At 37.5% G+C, this 23,645-nt stretch overlaps 1 protein-coding gene across 3 annotated transcripts in view; it reads left to right on the forward strand.

The window, feature by feature from the left end:
• Positions 1–23,645, forward strand: part of LOC146441565 (uncharacterized) — a 59,437-nt gene that overhangs the window by 1,399 nt on the left and 34,393 nt on the right. The window contains exons 2-4 of one of the 3 annotated variants that reach the window (XM_085051992.1): positions 355–1,537; positions 8,167–8,289; positions 22,769–22,840. In XM_085051992.1, coding sequence (XP_084908118.1) covers positions 355–466 — 112 coding nt within the window. In that variant the 3' untranslated portion in view covers positions 467–1,537; positions 8,167–8,289; positions 22,769–22,840. Of the gene's footprint in view, positions 1–354; positions 1,538–4,829; positions 5,183–8,166; positions 8,290–9,638; positions 12,382–22,768; positions 22,841–23,645 lie in introns of those variants that run through there. The other 2 variants (XM_085051993.1, XM_085051994.1) reach the window with 2 other exon arrangements.

Genomic DNA, 23,645 nt, shown 5'->3' on the forward strand with positions numbered 1-23,645 from the left:
CTGTGTCTGGGGGTGCTGTGGTGCCCCTGGACTGCACAGTGCAGGTTTCTCACCAGCCTTCTCTTCTAAAGTCGGTGTAAAAGATCACTGCTGCCTTTCTAATAGGAGCTGTTATAAACTTAACACAGAAATGCCGTAACATTGCTAACCTGTAGTTCATTTTAAATTTCATCAGGTGATTTGAGCAGTCGTTTATGGCAGCATTTTTCTCACTTCTTTCAGATAGTCGTAAAATCTACAGGCACCCCTAGAACTGGAATCTGAATCTGTGTTGCTCCCCAGACTTTGGATGAGACACTTGAAATCATGAAGTGGATTTTAACTCTTTTGTTTCTAGTCTTTTCATCGATTCACAGAATATTCTGAGTTGGAAGGGATCTACAAGATCCTCGAGTGCAACTTTTCAGTAAATGGCCCATATAGGGATTGCACCCACCACCTTGCTATTACCAGCACCATGTTCTAACCAACTGCAACTACAGAAAATTACCATGTTTAACTACAAATACCAGTGTGTTCTGCCAATGAACCCACACCTCACCGTGAGGATATCACAACATCCCAGTTGTATGCTGCTCTGCTTGAGGGTTTTGAAACCCTGATTGCCTGGTCTGGTGGGGATATGTTGGTGCAAGCTCTGCCATTTCACAAGCAGAATCAAAAGTAAGGAAAGGATACATCTGGCTCAAATGCATGAAACAGATGTATAAAATGTATAATTTCAGGCTGTCCTAAAATGGACCAAGATAAATATGAACTATATAGCATGGGAGATAAAAATAATGAAAAGGAAGAAAATCTTGCAAAAAATGAGTGTCTTATTGCCTGTGTGTCAGATGTCTCAAAATAAGAGTCCTTGCTGTTATGACATGAGCCCAAGTGCAATCCTCATGCCTCTCACTCATGTGGAAAAGCAGCGGCTTATTTGTGACTTGAGAAACCCTGCAGTGCTGACTTCTCTTCCATATTCCAAGAGAAAGGACTGATAAGCCCAGTCTGTGCATCTTAGCATCTGTCACGTTTCCAGTGTTAGAACCCAGACATTCACTGGGGAGATAAAAACCCCTAAAGCTCAGTCAAGGTGTAAACATCACTAGAAGATCAGTTGAAAGCTGGATCTAAAGGCTGAGCTTCCCCTGTGGAAAGTGCTTGTGCCTTAAAGCTGGCTTCTGAGAGAAGGCAGCATTTCTGCAATGTGTGCAGTGTAGCACTGGAGTCAAAAGATGCTGAGAAAATCCATTTAAAGGGTTATGATATGGATCGTGGCTTTCAAAGTGTTTATTATCACATGACTGAGTAGATCTTAATGGAAAGTCATTGAAAATCACAAATGTGGGTAAAAGAAACCTACTAGTGCCTTGTCTGTGAAAGTGCTTTTATATCACATTATAAAGAACCCAGAAAGTGCACAGAAACAGCCATCAGAGGAGCCCTCATCTCAGTGCACATCATCTGAAACTGAGCAGATAAGAAATCGTCATGTAGCTTGCTTGGCATTATCAGGATATGGTTATGTGCCCACACAGAGATTTTACCAGTGAGTCAGATTTTGTTTTTCACTCTAATTTAGTTGCCTCCTAATCTTAAACTTATCACTGCGAATAACTTTATTTGGCCAATTCAAAATTTATTTTAGCCTTTCAGTATGAACTGTAAATGCTATCATCACAAGCTCCTGTAAAACATATTTGTGCTGGTTTGAGCAAAGAAAATGTAAGAACTGTAAAAATTCTACAAATGTCTTGTAAATGTTCACATTTTGATAATGTTCATTCTGCAAAATCCTGTTGTCGGGGTTTGACCCTGACTAAATGCTGACACTCCGGCTCTCTCCTGCTGCAGATGTGCAGGAGAGGGGAAAGAAAAAAAACTGTAAAAACACACACCAATCTCGTGAGTTAAGTGAGATAGGACACTGGTAGGAGAACGCACGGAAGAAAAGGGCAGACAGGCTCCAAACTTGAAGTTCCAAAGTGATTTAATTACCTAACTGAGTCGAAGGATAAATGAGAGGCAAAAATAAACTTTTCATACACTATTCTGTTCACTCACCCCCCTCCCTCTTACGAACCCATTTTCTATTCACCCCCTTTCTTCCTTCTAATGAACAGCTCGGGTAGAGGGGCAGGGCGTGGGGTATTTTCTCAGTCCACAGAGCAGGTCTATAAATTTATTCATCACTACAAGTCTTCTACTACAAATACTCTTTATCTCTGCTTATCTCTCTCTCTCTCCAGACAGTTTCTCTGCTCTCACCCCCTCTCTCCTAAGAAACAGTCTCTCCACTCACTTCCCTTCCCTCTTTCCAAACCAACAACACAGACAGGGGGCAGGGGAAGGGGTTTGTCCTCTGGTCAGTCCATCAGGGAAAGAGGTTCTCTACTTAGCCATGGGGTCCCTCCCATGAGAGACAGTCCTCTGGGAACTTCTTTGGTGTGAGTCCAATCTCACAAGCAACATCCCACCCGAGTTCTGCTGCAACATGAGTCTTTTGTCTATAAGGTGCTGTGCAGACTCTCCTGAGCTGAGGCCAGGCTGCTTCCATGCCAGGAGCAAGGCCTTTCTCTGCCTTGCAAGGCCTTTGCAGCTTTAACTCTTTAGGTGAGACTCCAGCTGGATCACAGCTTTCTCCAGGCATCCACCTGCTCCTCTGGCATGGGCTGTGGGTGGATTTCTGCACCCTTGTGGACTCCATGGGCTGCAGGGGGACCTCCTGTCCCCCCATGGCCTTCACCACAGCTAGCAGAGAGTTTTCAGCTCCAGCGCCTGGAGCACCTCCTCCCCCAGCTTCTGCACTGACCTTGGTGTCTCCATGCTGCTCTCCCTTCACATATTTTTACTTCCACCTCCTCCTCCTCTAACTAAAAAGAAGTGCGTGCATACCTTGTTTTGAATTTTTCTTAAATATGTTTTCACAGAGGTGTAACAAGCACCTCTAATTGGCCCAAACTTGGCCAGCAGCATGTCCATCACCTTCAGAGCCATCAGAGATTGGCTCTGCTGGACTTGATGAAAAACTTCCAAAACTTTCACTCAAGACACACAGGAGCCATCTTTGTGCCACTCCCCACCCCTCAGACACTTCCCCAGGCCTACCACAACAGCTTCTGAGGGGTTCAAATTTCTCTTAGATGTTAAAAATACCTTGCTGATGTTTTGGGCCAATCAAAACCACCACACCTGTCTCATTTTGTATTTTGGATTCTGAATATTTCTCTGAGTAGCTGACCATCATATTCCAAGAATTTCAATATTAGTAGCTTTTTAATGACTTAACATTACTGTCAAAGTACATGTCTCAAGGTGAATACCTTTTATCTCTACTTTTTGTGACACTTCTAATAGCTAAATGTTATCTCCATTTAAAAATGGAAGACCTTGACTAACATAATCTGTGTCCTAAATCACAAAGGACATTATTCCAGTATTCTGGTTCTGTTCCTCTTTTCATTAGCTACAAATATTGCTTTTTTACCAATTATACTTCTCCCTCATTGCTTAAATAATGTTTCTGTTAGTAATTTCAAGTGCTTTGCCCTCAATAAAGCTATGCATTTAGTGCTCACCTTCAGGTCTGGAGGTAAAAATCTTGAAAGCTTGTGTACAAAAGGTAGTCTGGGCATTTTTCTGTTTAACCATTCAGTATTGCGGTGATTGCAGTGATTGCGGGTGGTTGCAGTGTTTAATTGATTTTAGCAACGTTTGTGTGGCTGCTACTGGGATATAAACCAAATTCTTGCTTTATGGGTTGAACTACTGATTTCGTTCTGATTGCTCAGTGTAGCCAAGTGAAAGAACAGGTAACAGTGAAATGAGGTGATGGCTCACCAGGGGTGCTTGGAGTTTGTGGCAACAGTCAGTAAGAAAACAGACAAGGTTAGGAACATGAAGGAATGTGGAATGATAGAGCATCATGTGGCTGTAGCCAGGCATCTGTGTCAGGATGTAGTGTTTAGATTAGATTATGAAGGGTTTTGATTGAAAGATTTAGATTAGAGTAAATGTTATGCTGTCTAGATTTGATGCCTTTGTTGTTTTGGGGATTCTTGGGCTTGTTCTGAGGCTTTTACAGCTTGACAAGGGCAGGAGATAGAATTTTTTAAAAGGTTATAGCAGAATTACTGGAGGAAACATAATTGAGAAAATGGTAATTTTTAGAACTAAAAGCAAAACAAGTTTTTTATTTGCTTCACAATGACTTACAGTGTCCCCTTAATTGTGTGTGACTGCAAGCCAAGAACAAGGCTGCAGTCCACTATAACTTTTTCTCTAAAGGGTTAGGAAGGAAAGCACATGGAAAGACAGTTGAAATTCACAGTATTTCAAAATAGGGATGACTACAACAGTGAAAAAATTATGAATTTATACAAATTTATACAAACAATTGGGTTTTTTTGAGTCAGAGGAGAACTGTGTTTTATTAGCAAATTATAAATTGTCTCTTAAATAAGTAATTTCATTCCTTTTGGGTGGGAGGTGTGGGGATAAAAATCCATCTCCCTTACAGCTGTAGTCAGAAAACCTGGGACTGGGTTTTTTGAGATGCTCTTTAGACAATTTCCATCATGTCTGGGGGCAATGAATTTTGAAGATTATAACTTACCATTCATTGTTATGTTAGCATGCAGAAAGTTTACTTAATTTTAGCTTCCTGGTGAAAAAATTAATAGGTTAAATACTTAATAATTTTAAGCTCTTGGTAGTATTGTGAAATTGTAAATATTTTATATTTTTTCTGAATATTGCTTACATTTTTGTGATAAATGCGAGTCAAGGAAACCTTTCTAAATATTTATTTAACACCATGCTATTTTCCATATATTTTTTAGGTGCAGAAGAAACAATAAAGAAACTGCAAGAAATCTTCAATTTGCTAATGTTTTTCAGATGTTTCATTCCATTAAAGGAAGCTTTACTGTAACATTATAAGGAACTGTTGTCTGCTGATTTATTGTGCTTGTGGAGCTGATACAATGAGTATGAGAGCCTTCCTGCTGGCTGTGGGGATAGTTTTTGAAATAGTTTTAAACACATCTTCTTAGCACTAAGCTTGTGTTTAACTTAATGTCAAGTTCTCACTGTAATTGCTAATGTTGTTTGGTACAACATGCTTGTTGTAGCTTTTAACCTATGTGGAAGCCTAACTGGTTATTGGAAAACAATGTACAAATTGAATCTTGAACCTCATAAAAAAGAGTTCAGAAGTTGCTCAGATTTTATATCAAAACCTTTACAAAGAAAGGGTTACTGGTCTCAGTTGTATTTCCCTTTAAACAGAAATCCTCTGTGCAAAATCCGCAACCTCCAACCACTACTTTCTCCAGACCAAATTTAGACTGTCAGCAGATGTACTTAGGAGAAAATGGACTTGTAAAATATATTGTGTCTGCCACTAAAAACAATCCTTTGAAGTTTGGGTATTCTAAAGTATCTGTTACTTCAATATTTTTCATATGCTGCATAATTTACAACAAAATAACTCCACTGCAAGTACATATTTTGCTAGCTCATTTTTAATTGTGGTTTGAAATCTTTGAGAGCTCCTTGTTACCATGTTTTCATTTGGTCTGTTTTTTGTTCTGTTTTGACACTGGGAGTGCATTAAGCATTCTTACAGCTGAGCTGACCTTGGATTTGCTGCCAGAGTCTCCATGGTCAAATTATGTCTTCATAATCAATAGTTGCTCTTTCTTCTGAAATGCTGTGCATTTCTGCCAAATTTGGCCTCATATTGCTTAAATAACCACAAAATACTTCTGAGCTACATAGGAGTTAGGTTTGAACATTTATGTTAATAACTGTTTAACCTGGAGAAATGTCTTTCTTCTATTTTAAATTATTTGCTCTGGTTTTAAGCTATTGTAACAAACTGTGGCTTTTAATACAATTAAGGAATGGATCAAGATCTGCAAGCATCTGTGCAACCACAGATACTGTTTCAAACTACTGAATGCAAGAGGCAAGACATTTTTTGCAGATATTTTCCTTTCTTTTCTTGCAGTGCTAAATATTTGCTTAATACAAGTGTATGTACAAGTAAATTTGTTTTAATTGGTGGAAGATTTTGAAACTCCTTAAGATAAATTAGAACTGTGGTTTGAAGAGCAGAGGGAAAGGAATAGGGACTTAGAGTTAGCTTGAAGGCACTAAACAAGGATCCCCATCTTTCAAAGGCAGGTGGGGTGGGATGTGGCAACTGCATTGAGCTTGCAGCTGAGCAACTCTTAAGTAGGTAGAGGAGAAAAGAAGGCACCAACATTCAGTGCAGGGAATCTGGATGGAAGGACGTGATGAGGTGCTTGGGTTTTGAATACTTTTTATGTTGATTTGAATTTCTGATGGGCTTGTTTTGGCCACTGATAATTGCTTGGTTGGATAACTAGTTGTTATTTTAAAAGGAAATTCTTCCTTGTTAAGTTAGTAGCAGGAAATCTGTCTTCCTCTGTCACATCTTGCTTCATCTTACTCCGTGAAGCTTTATTCCACCTGCAAGAGGCAGAGATCCTTGCTTCACACAAGGAAGACTTTATTACCTCACCATTTTGTTGTTTGTTGTGTTGTTAAACTGGGGATGGGGATACTGTACTGCTTAGGATGTCAAAGCTGAAGGATGCTTCATGTCTGAAGCTTTTCTGGGTTTAACTTTGTGTCAATGTGACTGGAGTAACACCAGAATTGTAATACTCTTCATGATCACCATCCAGGTTCAGTATTCAGTTTAAATCTATTTTGACCCAAGGGTTTAGTCTCTTTGTGATTCCTTTTTGGACATCTAATGATGTCAAAAGTGAAAATCAACCTAAATGATCCAGAAACTCTTCTAGAATTCATGTGGGGAAAACTTTCTGTTCATAATGTTTTCAAGTGGAACCTGCAAGACTGTGGATATCTTTTATTTAAAAAGCCCTAATAGTCTATGGCTTGAGGGAAATAGATAAACATTTTTCAGATGGTGTCTTCTGTTAGAACAGCTGAAAGGCCACACTCCTGATGTAAAAATCTCTTGAGATTTGGCCTTTTCAGTGTCTCTGAAAAATGCAGTGAACAATGACAATACCCTACTGAAGGAAGCTAACTGTTTTAGGGAAGCAGGGACAGGAACTAAGAAAACCTGCCAGTTTTCTTTGGCACCTGGCTTGCAAAGGTTTTTAATTCTTTTATAGACAGCATGTAAAAGAATTTTGATACTGAAGACCAGTGGGGCTGGAAAACCTACGAGATGTTGCTAGAGATAAAGATGAGGGGAGGAGATGAACTTAAGCAGAATTTGGCATGTTAGGAAAAGTTATACTGGGTCAAGGCAAAGTGGGCAAATAGTAAAATAATGAAGAGTCTCAGAAAATGGGAATAACTTGGGCAAGAGTTTGGTCTGAAGTGGACAGAAAGGATATGGCCTCAGACATGTGAAACAGCATTCAAATAAGAGGGTACAGAATCCCTTCCATTTACTATTGCTGCCATTACTCAAATGGCAATTAGTTCAAGCATCAGAGATTTTGGTGTGTTTATGTATACATATATGATTCCCAATTGTGAAATCTACATTAATGTTTTAACTTAGCTATTTTGATTCCAAAAATGAAACCTAAAGCTTGTTGAATGTTAAAAAGAAAACAAAACCGCAAACCAAAAAAGGATTAAGAGAACTCTCAATGGTCAAATGGTCTCAGTGGTCAAAAAGCCAAGCAGTCATCTGTGTTGGTGGATACACTTGCAAAATCTTCAGTTGCCTGATTTGCTTGTATGCAAATTTCTGCTCTCAGTGATCCTTTGAAATTCAGGATGTAGAATGGGTAGTGCTTCATTAGCCTCGTTTTATTCTTAAGAGAGCAGATACACAAAAAACAATGAGATTAAGGTTACCAAGGCGACTTTGATTTCAGCAATTCAACTTTAATTTTGTCAATACCTAATTTTTATTTCATGGCTTAGCAACCTTAATGAGTTGAGGCTTTGTTTGAGTTCTTTAATATAGCTTTTATTTTATGTTGTGGGAAATATGTTTGCCATCTACCATAATATACTAAAATAAATTACCAGAAATGCTGTCTTCTTTAGCAGTATGTACTGCTGTATATCCTGAGTTACTGGGCTGTACATTGCTATACACCATGTATGTGCCATACAGTCCATGGCTATATAAAAGTTCACTTTTTTCTTCCTTAGGTCCTGTGACATGTAGACCCTTTAGAATCCTGGCTTCAGCTCCATCACAATATGTTTACATGTGTTGGTGATGTCTTGACTACTGAACCACCCTGGTGTATACTGATTTGTGTGGAGGATCAGGTAAGTGTTCATTTATGCTTGAGTACAGCATATGAAAAAATCAATAAGATTCTTAAATATTTTGTAATGTGTAAATGGTCCCCAAACTGGCAATTTATCCTCCCTTTTCTCTTAGTCACTGGAGTCTTAGAGACTCCAGAATCCAGCAATATTTGTAATCTGATGCTTGCTGTGTCATCACATTAAAAGGAATGGGCGGTTTAATAAATAAGACTTGGTGACACTGGGTGAGGAAAAAGGTCTTTAATTTTTTCTTTCTGTGAACAGCAGTCTGCTGAAATGTCTCACATTACCAAGTTGTGTTTTTTACAAATAATCCTCAGAGCTGCTACAACTGTTTTGAGATTGATTTATTCACATACCAATTAACATCAGCTTTTATATCTTGTTTGCATGTTTTTGGGAAGGTGGTGAAAGGAGCATCTTTGGTATTTTAGCTAGTACAAAGGAAGTTATGTACAAACTATGTCAAATTCAGTTATTCAGACTCAAAATAACTGAGTCAAATTCAGTTATTTTGTGCCGAATGATACTTGCATGGATGAAACTATTTCATTTACTCTGAAATAAACACTGGGTATCTCAGTCATGTAATTGCGTCTTTTTTTAACTAATTTTGCAAAGTATGGTGTATATTTAAAAGTGTACGTGGCACTGTATTTCTTAAGGTTTATCTAGGTTTGACATTACACTGATCTTTGTATTAGTCTTAACAACATAATTAGAGTTACATCTTATTGTAACAATTTTTGGATATTCATAACATAATGAAAGTAAGTCAATTCCTTGCAGCATAGTAGCTATATTATGTAAAAAGTTTGGTTGTTCTTTATCTACATGTATTATAATCATTGGAAGTTTAACTGAAGGAACTTAGAAAAGACAACTACTTAAAATGTGCATTGAAGGATAAAGCTTTTGTATGATAAATACATTGTAATATGGTTAAACAAATGGATTCAGGTCAAATGAGAAACCTGAATATCATGTTTCTCCTTCCTACATTGTCACTTTTAAAAGGAAAGGGATATTTATTGGCAGTTGTGTCAAATGTAGTAGTAGCTTTTCAAATGCTGTAATTTTTATGATTATAATATGATTGTAATTTGTGCTTATCTAATTTTGTTTTTATCTTTCATTGTGCTGAGCAGCACTTTAGTAATGTCATGATGCAAGTGTGCATCCAGTAATGATGTTCTGTACATCCAAGATGTGTGTGAATGGCAGTTAAACATTTCTGTAAATCACCTGTCCTAATCACTGTACTTGCAATATATGCAAAAATAAAATACAGCAGTTCTTTCCTCAAAATTACTTATCTTTAACTTGCATCTAATTTCGTCCTACAGGTTAAAAAAACCTCAAACAACCAAACAACACAACAAATGAACAAACAAAAACCAACTCAAACAAATTTCTATTTCTGAGAAGCTCTATTTTATGTGTGTTTCACAAACAGAATGAGGAGCAAGGTTTATTTTCTCTACAGCTTTGTCTTTCATCATCTGAAAATTTCCTATCTCAGATTTTTAAGTCTTTCTATCACTGATGGTATTATAAAATACTGATATAGTGTATTTTGGGTTTCCTTTTGAATTAGTTTACTTAACTTATTTCTTAATTGGCAATCCAGAGAAGAGTTGAAGGAGCATATGGAAAATTACAAAACTTCTACAGCCCTTTTGTCTTCATTTTGGGATCAAGTGCTCAAAACCAGACATCAAATGAGGGGACATCACAAACAAATCCATCATAAAGAAACCACAAACCCACAAATGAAAGAGAGAAAGAGAAGAAAGAAGCCTGAAGATAATCCTGTGTGTTTCAACAATAAAGCAACTTGAAAGAAGGATTCAAGTTAGTTTAAATGCAGTACCTACAGTAGGTATGATCTGTATTGTAGCAAAACTTGCTATTTTTTTTCTTCATTGCAGAATATTTGGTAATCTGGCATATTTATTTATTTGCTGATTTACTTACATATTTTTAGAAGAAAGTTGCCCTTAGACAGGCCGAACAAAAGTGAGGTACTCTATTCAAACAGCTGTCTTCTACTTGGTTTTTGATAGTACCAGTCTTTGGAATAAATTAAAGATGCTGATCAAAAGGCGCAGCTAAAGGCTTTCTGTTACAGTTTGTTACAAGCAATAACAAAGTAGAGACACTGAAATAGGCTCTTTCAGGAGCCAAGAGATGCTGTGAGACTTCCTGGAATTCTGCAAGTTAACTAGGTGAAAAAACAGCTTCCTTCGTCATCATGGAAATGTCATCATCTGCATTTTTAAGAGGAATATAAACTGAAGCACCAAATTTATCAGTTAGTGTAAAATTCTGATAATATCTGCAGTTTTAAGAGTTAACACCAAGAATTTGTCTGACCTCAAATGCATCCTTTCTTCCAAACACAATTTGAGAAGGCATTTGATGCTTTCCTGTTATTCAGAAAAGATCTCATTTTCTTTGATAAAGAAGATTGTCTCTGGTAGCCATCTGTCCATGAATTGACAAAATATTCTGCTAACTTTTCTAATATTTAGGTAAAGAAGCTTGTGTACATCTCTTTCTCTAGGTTTCTTCTAAGTATGTGAATTTGGTTTGGGGTGTGTTCTTTTTGTTCTTCTTTATGGCCATACATATGTCTGTTACATTGTTAGAAAATATTTTCACAATAGTTTAACAAGAGAAATCACTTCCTGACTTTCACAGTTGTGTTTCATCAATTTATTCAAATTGTCAAGCTTTTTTTCCCCAAGTGGCTTCTTTATCCCACATTCTAGGACTGAAGTAATTGTCTGTACTGAATCTGGATTTTCTCATTTGAAGTTGTTATTGCTCACATGGAAAGAGATAAATAGTAGCTTGCTGAAATTGGTATAATAAGAAAGCAAAAATGGAATCTGGGTTTGGTTAGTCAAAAGCTTGATTCCTTGAAGTGAGCTAGACCAATTTTGTTAGTAAGTAGGGAGCAGACCAGTGTGCTCATGATATACCTTACCTATAGGCCTCTATCTTTTGCATTTGGGCTTTTTTTAAATGAAGTAGTCAGTTAACAAAAGTTGTCTCTGTTTTAAGTTGCAGAAGTGTAAGGTTAAGCACTTTACATTGTTGTATCATTACAACAGTTGCTTGTGAACCAGTGGAGTTTGACAATCCAAATTTTATGTGAGGTTATATATGAAATGTGTCATCTGATGTGTGTGCTACATCTCTGTTTTGAAAGAAAAGGAGCATTTTTGGACTGGGTCTCTGGAGCTCTCCCTAGAACTGTGAAGATTAAGAACTTCCTTGAACTTTTCATAACTAGCTCTGACTCGAGCTTTGCTTGAGTTTTGTACAGCAAAACAAGCTTCATGTCAATACTGTTGCTTTCTTAGAACCTCCCTGAGGTGCAAACTCATAAAGCTGGCATTAGCCATAGTCCCAGCCTGCAGCTATCTCTGAGTTCTTTCCACGAGAGGCTTTGTCCCCAGGGCAGAACGGGATCTGTTGCAGGTCACAGCCAGCTGGGTGGTGTTCCCCACGGCACAGATGGAATAGCTGATGGCACAACGGCGGGAGGATAACCCTGCTGTGCTGCCTGTGACCCTGAGAGCAGGGGCTGTGCCCTGCACAGAGCTCCAGAGTGCCAGAGCAAGCTGCCTCGTTTGCTCTTTGTCCCACAATTGTCGTCATGCCCACATTAACAGATGCACATGGGAAGTATATTTTAGTCTGTTGATACTGTAAAACTTCACGGAATGCCTTTAAAAGAGAAAGAGCTCTGCTGTCAGGAGGTTACCAGCGGGTTACCAGGTAGTGGGGACCTGGAAATGCAGCTGTTTCCCTGGCAGTCCTGTGGCCCTTTGTTTGTTCTGCACCAGGAGGGGGCAGCAGATGAACAACACGGGCTATTTTTGACTTTTCAAACGCTTTTCCACTGTCCCTCTCTGCCTGTGACACAGCGGGGACTCCGTACCGATAGGAGACTTTAAAGTTATGATTCCTGCCTGTTTGCTACAAGGATAGCCGGAATGTATGAATTGAAAGTCTTCATTCATTTCAGTGTTAAGCAGTAGGATTTATTTAGTAAAATCTATCTCAAGTTTATAAAAAGGACTGTTCTATATTGAGATTTACGATGTTTATGACTATGGCATTAGGTGTGTGTATATTATAAAGGATAAAACTACCGAGCAACACAACCTCATGGAATTATTAGTTAGTGTTGCCCAAGTCTTGCTAAACATCTTTCAAATATTTGTTTTCTATATTTCAGGTTACATATTACAATTCAAAACAATGTTCTCAGAGCCATTTTTCTCCCATCAGAAAATAAAACTGAGAATACACTAAATCTAGTGATGCTTTTCATTCATGTGTAATGAATGTGTTCATGTACAAGGATGGCTTTTGCATTCTGCTGACGGCGTGGGAGTTAAAGGCCTCAATTCACAGGCAATGCTAGTGAAGCTAAACAACATAACCAAATTTTATTGCATTGTTTCAGCCATAAAGTGCAGTTTTATCATCTCCAAACTTTATGGCAGTGTACGATATTACCAATTTGGAATACGGTGAGGTCTTTTTTAAGACTGGAGGGAAAATGGTGATTATTACCTACCATTGTTAATTTCTTCAAAGTGTGTGGCTGTAATTCTGTTTAAGTTACAGATTAAGTAGTTAGCAAGAAGCCGCAGAGAGAGGGCAGTCAAGCCTTTTCAGCTGCTTAGTTTTATCCAGTAGTTTATATGAAGAAAGGAAAACCATAGTGGCATCTGTGAGTATCAGCTCTTATAGTCAGTGTTCAGAAGCTAACTGAAAAGAATGAGACTGATTCCTAACAGTTCTAATTTACTGTTAGACTTGCCTTAATGATTTTCATTAAAATTGTGTTATAATGCTTGTGGGACCGTTATGGAGCCTAGAACTTGATAAAGTGACTTGACTTTTTTTTTTTTCCCTTTTGTGATGATTTTTCCTCTTTAGAGATCATAAATGTTTAGAGAAGAGGAAATAGTTAATGAGTCATTCAGAAAGGCACAACTTGCCATTCAGAGTTGGCTTTCATCTTGAAGTCCACTGTTTAAATAACAGATTTTTCCATATAGGCACTTGGTTCTACTGAGGTCACTGATTTAGCACCTTCTATGCATCAAACACTTCAACAACTCCCCATAGTATTTAGGTTCCCTCATGCAAGCCAAGGGTTTTTATTCTAAAAGCAATGTAAGCTTTATTTTTCTGGTGCAAGAAAGATCCACACAAATAACTGAGGATTAAATTCCCTTTTGCCTCTTTCTTCTTTTGAATACTGGTGCGTAAAATAAGAACTGATTCACTCTTACTTTGTGCAGTAATTAGCAGGAATACTTTTATCAGTAAAAGTCTTGGGTATGGTATAAACTAATTCCATAGTATTCTAAAATACTTTGTTTTCAAAACAGCTAGGCTTGAATTGCCTTCACAAATGTGTCATGAAAATAACATGTTTTTCTTATAGAGTGTTTAAAGAATGAGTAATCCTGTTTATTACATCTAATATGCGAATGTACTACATGTATTTGGAAATAGTATTTACTCAGTTATTAATTATTTACAGTGTGTTTTGAAAGGACATTGCTTCCTTTTACTGAGTGCTGATCACTAATCCATATGGATGTGTAAGCACTTTTTAAATCTGCTATAGTTGGTTTCCACAGGGCAAGGATTTTAAACTTCTGTATTTATATTTCTCTCTTTGAAATTATTGTGTGTTAAAGATCTGACTTTACAGCATTAAAGACTTGTGTTTGAATCTGTGAACAGCCAGTGCTTCCTCTGTTTTTGCTGGAGTATGCTAAGCATGGTGAGGGGGAAAGTCTAGAAAATCAGTGAATTTGGGATACGAGATCTGTAATCTGCATAAGTCTTTTCAAATGTTTTACCGTTTCCTTTCCTAGGAATGCTCTCTTTGTGTATTAGCACTCATATAATTTTCATATGGTGCCTTTTTTTTGCTTTTAAATTAATTCCCTGTGCAGGCATGAAAGAGTAACAGGTCATATAACAGAGACAAAAAATTTCTAGAAGGCTTTGGTGGACCATTCAAACATCAAAATAGAGCAGTCCAATATGATCATGTTGCATTATGCATTATTGGCTGCTAGGAAATTAATTCAACACAGCAAACGATGTCATTTTGGGAATATAAATAAATAATTGAAAGATAATAAACTAGTTACTGAAGTTTTTCATTGTATACAGGTCTGATAGGAATCTTTGTGCTCTTATCTTTCCCACAGTAGTATCAATCTTTCCTAACTAATAGCCTTAAATACTCATGATAAAAGGCATTAAAAGCCTAAATTAACACAGTAACTGAGAAAAGTAATCCCTTCAGACCATTTACACAGGAAGAACAGATGATGATTTTCCAGCTGCGACAAGGTTCATTTCCTTTCTGACAGGAAAAATTCTTATAGTTAGCTCTGCAGAAACACATGGGAATGCAACGCTGGCATCAAAGCCTTTCACTGCCAGCACTGGGAGCAGGAAACAAGGTCTCTCTGGCACTGCAGATGCAAACACTTGCAGGTGGATTGCATGTATGTCTTCTTTATGTTAGCACTTACACAAATTGCTTAGGGAGGGAAAAAAGTACTGTACCATTGAATATTGAATGCTGTGTAGGAGTGATCCTCTTGTGACATGAAAAGGATTTCTAGAGAAAAGAAAGGTATTTTTTCCCTACTGGTAGTTTTCCCTCTTATGTTGAATATGCAAAAACCAAACACTGTGATCCTGATTTAACAAAACAGGCAAATTTTTAACTGAAATGGGGGCTTTATGGCAATTAGTGAAATTGATTTTTTAGTATATGTTTGATCCAGGTTTACAAGTTGTGTTCAGAAGACACCTATGTAAAGATATAAACACCGCAAAGACAAGGACAGCTTATGTTCCTGGCTTGTTAACTGAAAAGGGTGTCTTTGCTAGTTCAGAGGGATGTAGACTTTAACCGCACCTTTTTCTTCTCTTCTGGTTCTCCATGGCCAGGTTAAACATAAGAATGTCTTCTCAAAACTTTTAAAATCAGCTTGCACATATTTCACAGGCATATTTCAATATTTTCAATATAATAAAGTTGGGTTTCCACCTTGACTACATTCCCTTTAATTTGCTGGAAAGCTCCCTGCTTCTGTTTTTTGTTTTGAACTTTGTTGAACTTCTGTCAAAGGCCCAGTCTTTGTGCCTGATACTCTGGTGTTCTTTCTGGCTCAGTCAAGTGATTTGTTCAAATAGACTTTGCAAAAAGGTGCTTACCTTAGAAATTCTGAAATTACACAGAAGAAAGTACCTTGTAGCGCTGCCTGCTTGGAACTGTTAGATCCGTTCCATCTTGTTGGTATTGAAAAAGTGAAGCGTTCCTCCTTTCTTCTGAATTGAGCATTTTACAGGGTGAGAAAATAAGGTTGAATGAACATAGGATAGAAACAGGCTATGTTGTGTTAATGTCTTCCTGAAACTTCCTACTTGGTGTGTGCAGTGAGAAGGTGGACAGGACAGTGAGAGCCAATTCAATGCTTGTGATAATATTGAAATAAAACAGCTTGTGGAGGATTGATCCTATCCCTATTGATCTATGGGCCTGGCAGCATAATGGGTAGGGATTTCCCACCTTTGTCCACAGTGGCAAAATTAACTTTCCCCTGAACTGAGGAAAAGAAATACTCTTGCAATCACTTGGCAGGAGCGTGGTGCTCCGGCACTGGAGTGCGGTGGGTGGTGCTGCATCCCGCAGCGTTGGAGCTGTGGCATCACACGCGGTGGCACAGGAGAGTAGGCAGATGTCTGGCAGGAAACACGGCTGTGAAGGGGGCTGATAGACGTCTCTGCTACTGGCACAGATGGCTCTCAATCTCTGTGGTAGCAAGTGTGTCAAGTCTTCTGAGACAGACGTTTGCTCTATTAAATATTCTTAGCTTATGTAGAAGGTAACTGACAGGGCTTCAAAAGGGACGGGAAAAGGAGAGTGATGGGCAGAGAAAGACTTGTGCTAGGAGGCTGGCTAGGCAGTGTGGCCAGGGGCACTGTTAATGGTGTTTAGGTGCATAAGTAAACAAGTGTCCAAACCCACGCAAAATAAATTCAACTCTTGCAAAAAAAAAAAAAAAAAAAAAAAAAAAAAAGACAGTCACTGGCTAGAAGAACAATTGCAAATCTTGAACTGTCTCCTATTCCTTGTTGTACTGCTGATCTGCTGTGTGACCCACAACAAGGACATCTAATCAGTTTTAGGAAGCTGCTTATTACCTATGAAAATATAATTTACTACCTTGACGGCTGCTCGTGAAGGTGATGTCAGTCTCTTCCTGTTCATTTCCACATTGACAATTGGAGGTAAACCTAAAGAATCCTGGCTATGCAATGGTCATGCAATGCATTAATTATTGAAAGATAACAGTAGTAGAACTGGTACAGGAGAGTTACTTGTAATAATGCTGGAATGAAGTGTTGTCTTGAGAAGAATTGTTGCTGTACCAGGGTTGGTGTTAGGACTTAATTCTTAAAATATATTCACTTTTTGTTTGTTTGTTTGTTTTTTTGTTTGTTTGTTTTTAACTCAGGTATTTTCACTGGTATGTTTTATTTTTGGATATAAAAATGAAAATAGGTTTGCCTATGTGGGGCTTGTTCTCTATTCAACCCTGACTATTCTGTGATTCTGTTTCATTTTTTTAGTCTGTGCTTTCTTCATAATTAGGTTCATTTCAGGTTCTTCACTGTAAGACTAGTATTTCAGAAATTTCATACAAGTATGAAATTAAACACTCTAAATTAGAATTTGTCAGTGGGAATATAGATGAAAGGGCTGGCCTATCCTTTAAGAACATACCTCTCAATGTTTTTGTTATTGAAAGTCATTCTTTTCCTTTGTGACCTAAATGTTGTCCTTGATGTCTTTACAGAAAATCCTTTGTGTGTTTTCTTCATTAAGTTAAAATGATTTTACCTTAATGTAATTTCCTATTGCTTTTTGAAAATTTCCTGTTCTGCTACATTTCCCCTTTCTGGAGAATTTGTTTGGTTTTAATTGGTGACATAGAATACACTTAAAGCTGTCTCTCTGAACTTTGATTCAGAAAAAAAGATCAAAATTAAATTTGGAAATGGTTCTGGCCAGTCTGTCTTGGTTAGACTTTTGGTTGAAGCCAAATTTAGATGCAGTAAGTCTGCTGCTGGTAAAACAGACTGCAACCTTTAACTGCCCAGCGCAGTGTCCAAGAAAGCTCATGCTTCATTAGCAACAGGTTCATGTGAAAGATGAGCTGTGGCTTGCAGGATGTGCTTTAAGTGCTGATCCACTGGCACTCTTCTGAGTTTCCCACACACTCTTGGTGTTTGCCCAGAAAATACAACATCCATCTATTTGCTTTTCATTTCCTGGTAGGCAAGAAGCCTTTCAAATGTGAGCTCTGCTCATAGAGTTGGTAGGTGTAAATAATCCCTCTGTTAGACACATTCTGTAAATCTGGTGACTTTTAAGAAATAACAAAACCCCACGCTTTAAGGTATGCAATCCTACCCAAGTCAAGCATTTATATATATTCCTGTTGGGACCTTGGCTCTGTGAAGGCTTTTTTGCTTAAGGGAATCGCTTTCTGGCTCTTCTTTACATCTCTCTCTACATATAACTACCACATAGACTCTGCTGGAAGATAAATGGAACAGTAATGGGATAAATACAAAAATATCCAGTAGGTGACAGTATCAGTGCATGTGTGTGAAGGGGTACTGGGACAAGTGGTAGTAACTTAGGTAAAAAAGCCAAAAATGTGGTCATTCACTAACTGTTTGTCTTAATTTGGTAGTTTGGGTTCACCACACAGCTTTTTCACTGATTTATCTGCAGGTTTGCTTGTAGTGATTCCACCCCCCTCCCCCTGCCCCACAGACTGAGGAAATGGTCACATTCTCCATAGTGCTAAACACATCTCATTTTGCAGTGGTGGCAGGGCGTGTCATGGGATGAGTGGGAGCTTTAGCTGGTCTTAGTAAAGCCAAAGTACATGTTCAAAGTATGTACTTAGCAGCCTTAGAGGATGTTTAAATGTTAAATTAATGTGTGTTTAAACTCTTTGCATTAAATAATGTACTCTTTGCTTAATTTTTTTTTCCTAAAGCTGAAAGATTTAAACTAAGTTGAGCTAATGTCCACGAGTCATTTCTTGAGGTATGCAGTGGTTGGTGTAAAGATGGTTTGATTAGTTTGGGTTTGTTACTTATGTAACAAAAAAATAGAAAGCTTAATCTAGTCTGGTTCTTTAGCTGTTATAATGATAGTAATTCTGATTACAAAACTAGTGCTCTGTTTGGAGAGCCTTTTGATGCCAGAACTAAAATCTGGAAATGCATTTATCAAAAGTGATAAAATACATTCAGCTTAAAATTAAGTTCCTTCTTCACCAAGAGCTTTTTGGTATCTGGTAATGGAATAACAGGCTAAAAGGCCTTTTCCTAGCTTTTGTGGCAGGTGTGCAAAAATGCAGATTTGTAAACATTATCCAAATGTAACAAAAAAATGAAGGAAATTCATCAAATGGAATGATCACTTACTGATCTTGTTATGATGATTTTCTTAGTTATTGAATACAACTTAATGACAGGGAGCTGTACTCTCTGAGTCCTATGCTACTAAAAATCCTTTAAAAATAAATAATTCTTTAATATGTCATGATATTTTGTTTCTTTTTGCAGTATTACTTTAGAAGCATATACTTTTTAATTTACTTGTCATAAATCAGCCCTTCATACAGGGACAAACTGTTTTTTTGCTTGCAAATTACAAGAGTGCCTCGTCCCACCAGCCTACTTTGCCCTACAGCATCTACTTTGTTAGATGCGTGTTAGACATCATGATACTATAAACCCTTGCATGCTCAACTTTTGCTGTAAAACTGGTTCCATTTGAAAGTAATAGAATTTTTCTTTAAAAAGTCAAAAACTTATAATGAGAGTCTATAAGATCAGGAAGTGAATAATTTAACCAGTGTTCATTAGAGTAAACAATGACACTGTCTGAAAGTACTCTTTTGTTCTCTGTGATATCTGTACTTGAAAAATATTTAGTTCCTATCTGCATAGTGTTCCTGACCTAAATAGTTAGGATGTTTGAAATTGCCAGTTGTGAAAGAGTTTGCCTGAATTGGGTAAATAAAGTTAAGGCTGGGGTTTTGTTTGTGTTTTGTTGGGTTTTTTTATGTAGTTTATTTTGGATCTGTGTTAGTCTTAAGATTTTTAAGCACAATAGAATGTAACACCCTCTACTTCTGAAATGGCATCAAAAATAAAAATAAAAAAAATTAAGCATACTAAAGAAAAAAATAAAAGGGAGAGAAAAATCTAGACAAACCCAACCCAGTGCATACACTTTGCACCCACACAGAACCCATTGACTGACTCAGTGGGTGGTGTTCAAAAGTGAGGTGTAAAGGGTAGAAATCACATGCAGATCGGAGTGTAAGCAAGACTAAGGATAGCATAACTGCAGTGAGGAAATATACAGAAAAGTGTGGTCTCTAAACCTAGACAGTATTCTGATGTAGTTCATGAATAAATATAAATTGTTAACTGATACTCAGATAGAAAAGAGTGTGTTTTGGTGTGTACTGATACATTTATACGTCTGTGTGAGTGTGTAACGGGGCTGTTCACAACAGCCTTTTACTTTAGGGCTTTTGTCTTATCAAGAGCTTAGAGCTGTGTAGAAGATGGGACATAAATTTTCTTGAGATATTTGCCATACTTAGTGGCTTGGAAGAGGCAGATGACTGCTTCTGATGGCACAGAATCTGACAGGTTCACATTTTTTGTAGCTTTGCTGTCAAAGGCTGCAAGAAGGTTTCTTGAAAATTTTGTGCTGCTGATGATAGTGGAGACGGAGAGGGTTCAGTGATGCTTTAATGATAATGTATGGGAAAATGTTTCATCTTTTGTATAAATCTTAGCTTGAATATGGACTTTTTTTCTCTCTGCTAGATCAACCAATTAAATATTTTGTTAGGTGTGAAGGAAAAGTAGGATTAAGGTATTAAGCATACTTGTCAGGAAGTCTAGGGTTTTTTGCTTGTTGTATTCATGTAATAACACCACCACCCAAATACCACTACCCCAAACATAGAAAACCCATAAATATTGGCATCACCAGCCATGAGGTTTTTAAACTAGTATGGTGTATACATTACTCAAATTAGTCTTAAATTACTAAAAATTAGGCTTAGCCAATTTAATTGTTTAATCTGACCTCTCTGTGGATCTCCTTCTGTGCCCATTGTAGAATGGTGGGCATTCCTACAAGACATCTTAATTTCATATGAGACATCACTTAAATGTGTGGGCTAATTCACCTGTTAGGATTTCTTGCTACCTGCCTACAGTTAACTTTACAGTGGAAATCTAGAAGATAATACATCTGTTGGCTAATACTATGTGGGATGAATCCTCCTGTAGGTGATTGTTTCAATATGACCTTGTAGGTCTGCAAAAAGTGCTGCCAAAATAGATGGATCCTCAGTATTTGTTTAATGGAAACCTTAAATTCAGAGAAGCTTATGTTACAACTTGGTAAGTTTTGGAGTCTTATTGTTTGATGTTAGGTCATAAGTGCTGAGACTAACCCTCAGGTCACAATCTGTGTTCTCTTGTAGCCTGTGTACAGCTGTATTCTTGGCTGCTCTTGCATGAGGAAAGTGCCAGAAACCAAAGACTTAGATTCTAGATTTGGTATTTCCTGAATCAAAAAGAACTGAGGTTTTGATTAGTATCAGATGATAATTCCACTGTCTCTGGGCAGGATTTTGGTCCATAGTAAATGTGTGGCAAACCTCACATTTTAATATAGAATGAATACTTGACAGTATTTGTGTTATGGTTAAGTTCTTCATTTTGAGGTATGTCCCTCTGTCACAATGCAGAATAGGTAAAATAAATGACAAATGCAAGTTCAGAGCAGTTTGCAGCTTTCACTACATTGAGGTGGAATTATTTGCACACACAAATGTGTTCATCTCTGGTGTAGGTGGTTGCATGCTGCAGCAATTGTATCCAAAGGATCTAAATGCATATAGGTCCTATTAAGATTAAAAAGTAAATTGGGACACGTTTAAACATAGGAGTTTAGATTTTTTTTTATTGTCTCTATGGAGGTTTTATTTTAAAAGAATAGATATATCCACAGCTGCACAACTGAAAGAGAAATACTGCTGAAAACATGGTGCAAACTCTACTAACTTACTCCAGTGGTAGGGAGGAAAAGGTGAAAGATATCATCTTGCTTGTGTGAAAGGAGAGGCACTTTAGGTCTAGAATCCCTCACTTGGGAATGCAGCTAAGCTGTAAGTGAAATGGCTCAAGAGTGCTGTGTTCTGTGTGAGATCTGCTACTGGGCAGAACCAGGAGATCTTGCAAGGAATTACTCATCCCCTGACCTTCTGTTGGGCTATTTTGGATGTAGGAGCTCTACAGCTAGAGACTGACAGCCTGTGTTTGTGTAGTGCTTACTCTCTGCTGCTGATGGTAGTAGTCACTGATATGTTTCTGTCTTATTGCAGCATTCAGAAGATCTTGGACCTTCACATACACTGACATCACACTGGTGAGGAGGTCTTTGGCTGTAGTTTTTGCTGATCTCCTGATAAACAACTTCTTTGAAAATACATTAAGAAATATCACCTGAGTTCAGGAACCTCATTATCCAGTTCCCAGGCCATCTTTACCCTCAAACCACTCCCTCTGGAACATTAGGTTCTTAAATTTCCACCTGGGCATTCCAGCAAATAAAGAAGTTGTTGGCATTATCAGGCTTCCTTGTGGAAAGCCAGGAGTTATATGTAAGAAGAGAAGAAATGGTTCTTATGTGGCAATTAAAAGCACTTAGAGTGGTCTTTCCAAAGTGCTTTGTGAGGGGATGGTACAGGTGGTGACTCCAGTGTGCTGAGAGGATCATGGGGATTTGTTGTGTCCAAAGGGTGTTGGTTTTTGTTCTGGTTACCTCTTGCTGATACATTCTGCTTACTTACAAATGAAGAGTTTGACATTTCAGGGCAGAATCAGTTGAAATGTGCCAAAGCTGACTGTGAACACTACAAGCAGTTTCTTCATTGCATCTTTCATTTTTAATACAGTCTCTATATAAAACAGTAAATGATTCAAGAAAATCTACAGTTGTTGTAGTATTCAATGGAATAAACAAAATTCACTAAATTTCTTCATGGTTACCTTTTACTACAAAATGAGTATATTATCATAAGCTTACCCAATGTTGAAATAAAAATATAAACTATTGATATATGATATCAAATAAATTTGACTTGAAAACTTGGTGCTTAAATATATCTGAACCTTATTTAAAATAGAAATTGCTCTTTAAAATGGTTTTACTCTAATACTCTGCATTTATTATTTAACTATGGTTTGAAAACCCTATGGGGATAAAAAACATAGTATCACAACTTTCTTCCAGACAGAAGCACTGTTCTCTGAAACATAATTGTGAAGAATATACTACTGCAACAGGATACAAGTTTCCCTTCAGGTAAATTGTAGATTTCTTCATTTACAGGAAAATGTTATTTAAAGTAATGTGGAGAAAAGCTAGTGGCAATTTATAAGTAGAATCTCTATTAAAGAATTAAAGACAGGGGTTTTTTTTAAGATAATAAAATTCTCACAGTGTAAGAAGCTGATGAGCATCCCATGTATCTTCCTGTTGTACATTTGGCACAGAAAAGGTTGGAGATGCACACTAAATGTAAGTACCTGGTCTCTCTTCATCTGGAGGAATAATAGTTGTACATTTGTAACTGAGTACATACAGTATTACTAATGGGAAATATTTTCCGTCCTTAAAATGCTGCAATGTGAATTGTAAAAACTTGTTTGCACAACAGTCTGATGGTTCTTTAACTTGAAATTGCTTGAGTGGTAAGTACTCATTTATGACAACTACAGTACTTTATTCTAAAGGATTCCAGCAGCTTTTCCCTGACTTTGCACTGGGAAAATGTTTTGATCCTTGTTGATGTTGGGCTCAGAGGACACTGATGTAACATGTTGGTTGTTTAATAGCGTTTAGCAGTAGCAAAGGGATGTGAAGGAGATGTAGGTATGTGGAATTTAATTAAACAAGCTGGAATTCAGCCAAAACTCAGATCAACAGTCCCAATCTTGCAAAAAGCACAAAGAGGCTTGTAAGAGTTGGTAAGTGAACTGAGCTTTCATTTTGGTGTCACCTTGACAATTGTGTTGTAAGCAATCTGCTTTTCTAGGGAATTTATTCAGTAGTGTTGTGAAGGATGGTCTGCACCACTTACTAAATTACTAGTAATTACTAGAGATTA

The sequence above is a fragment of the Lichenostomus cassidix genome, chromosome 2 (assembly GCF_008360975.1).
Source record: "Lichenostomus cassidix isolate B80296 chromosome 2, HeHo_3.0, whole genome shotgun sequence".
Lineage (NCBI taxonomy): Eukaryota > Metazoa > Chordata > Aves > Passeriformes > Meliphagidae > Lichenostomus > Lichenostomus cassidix.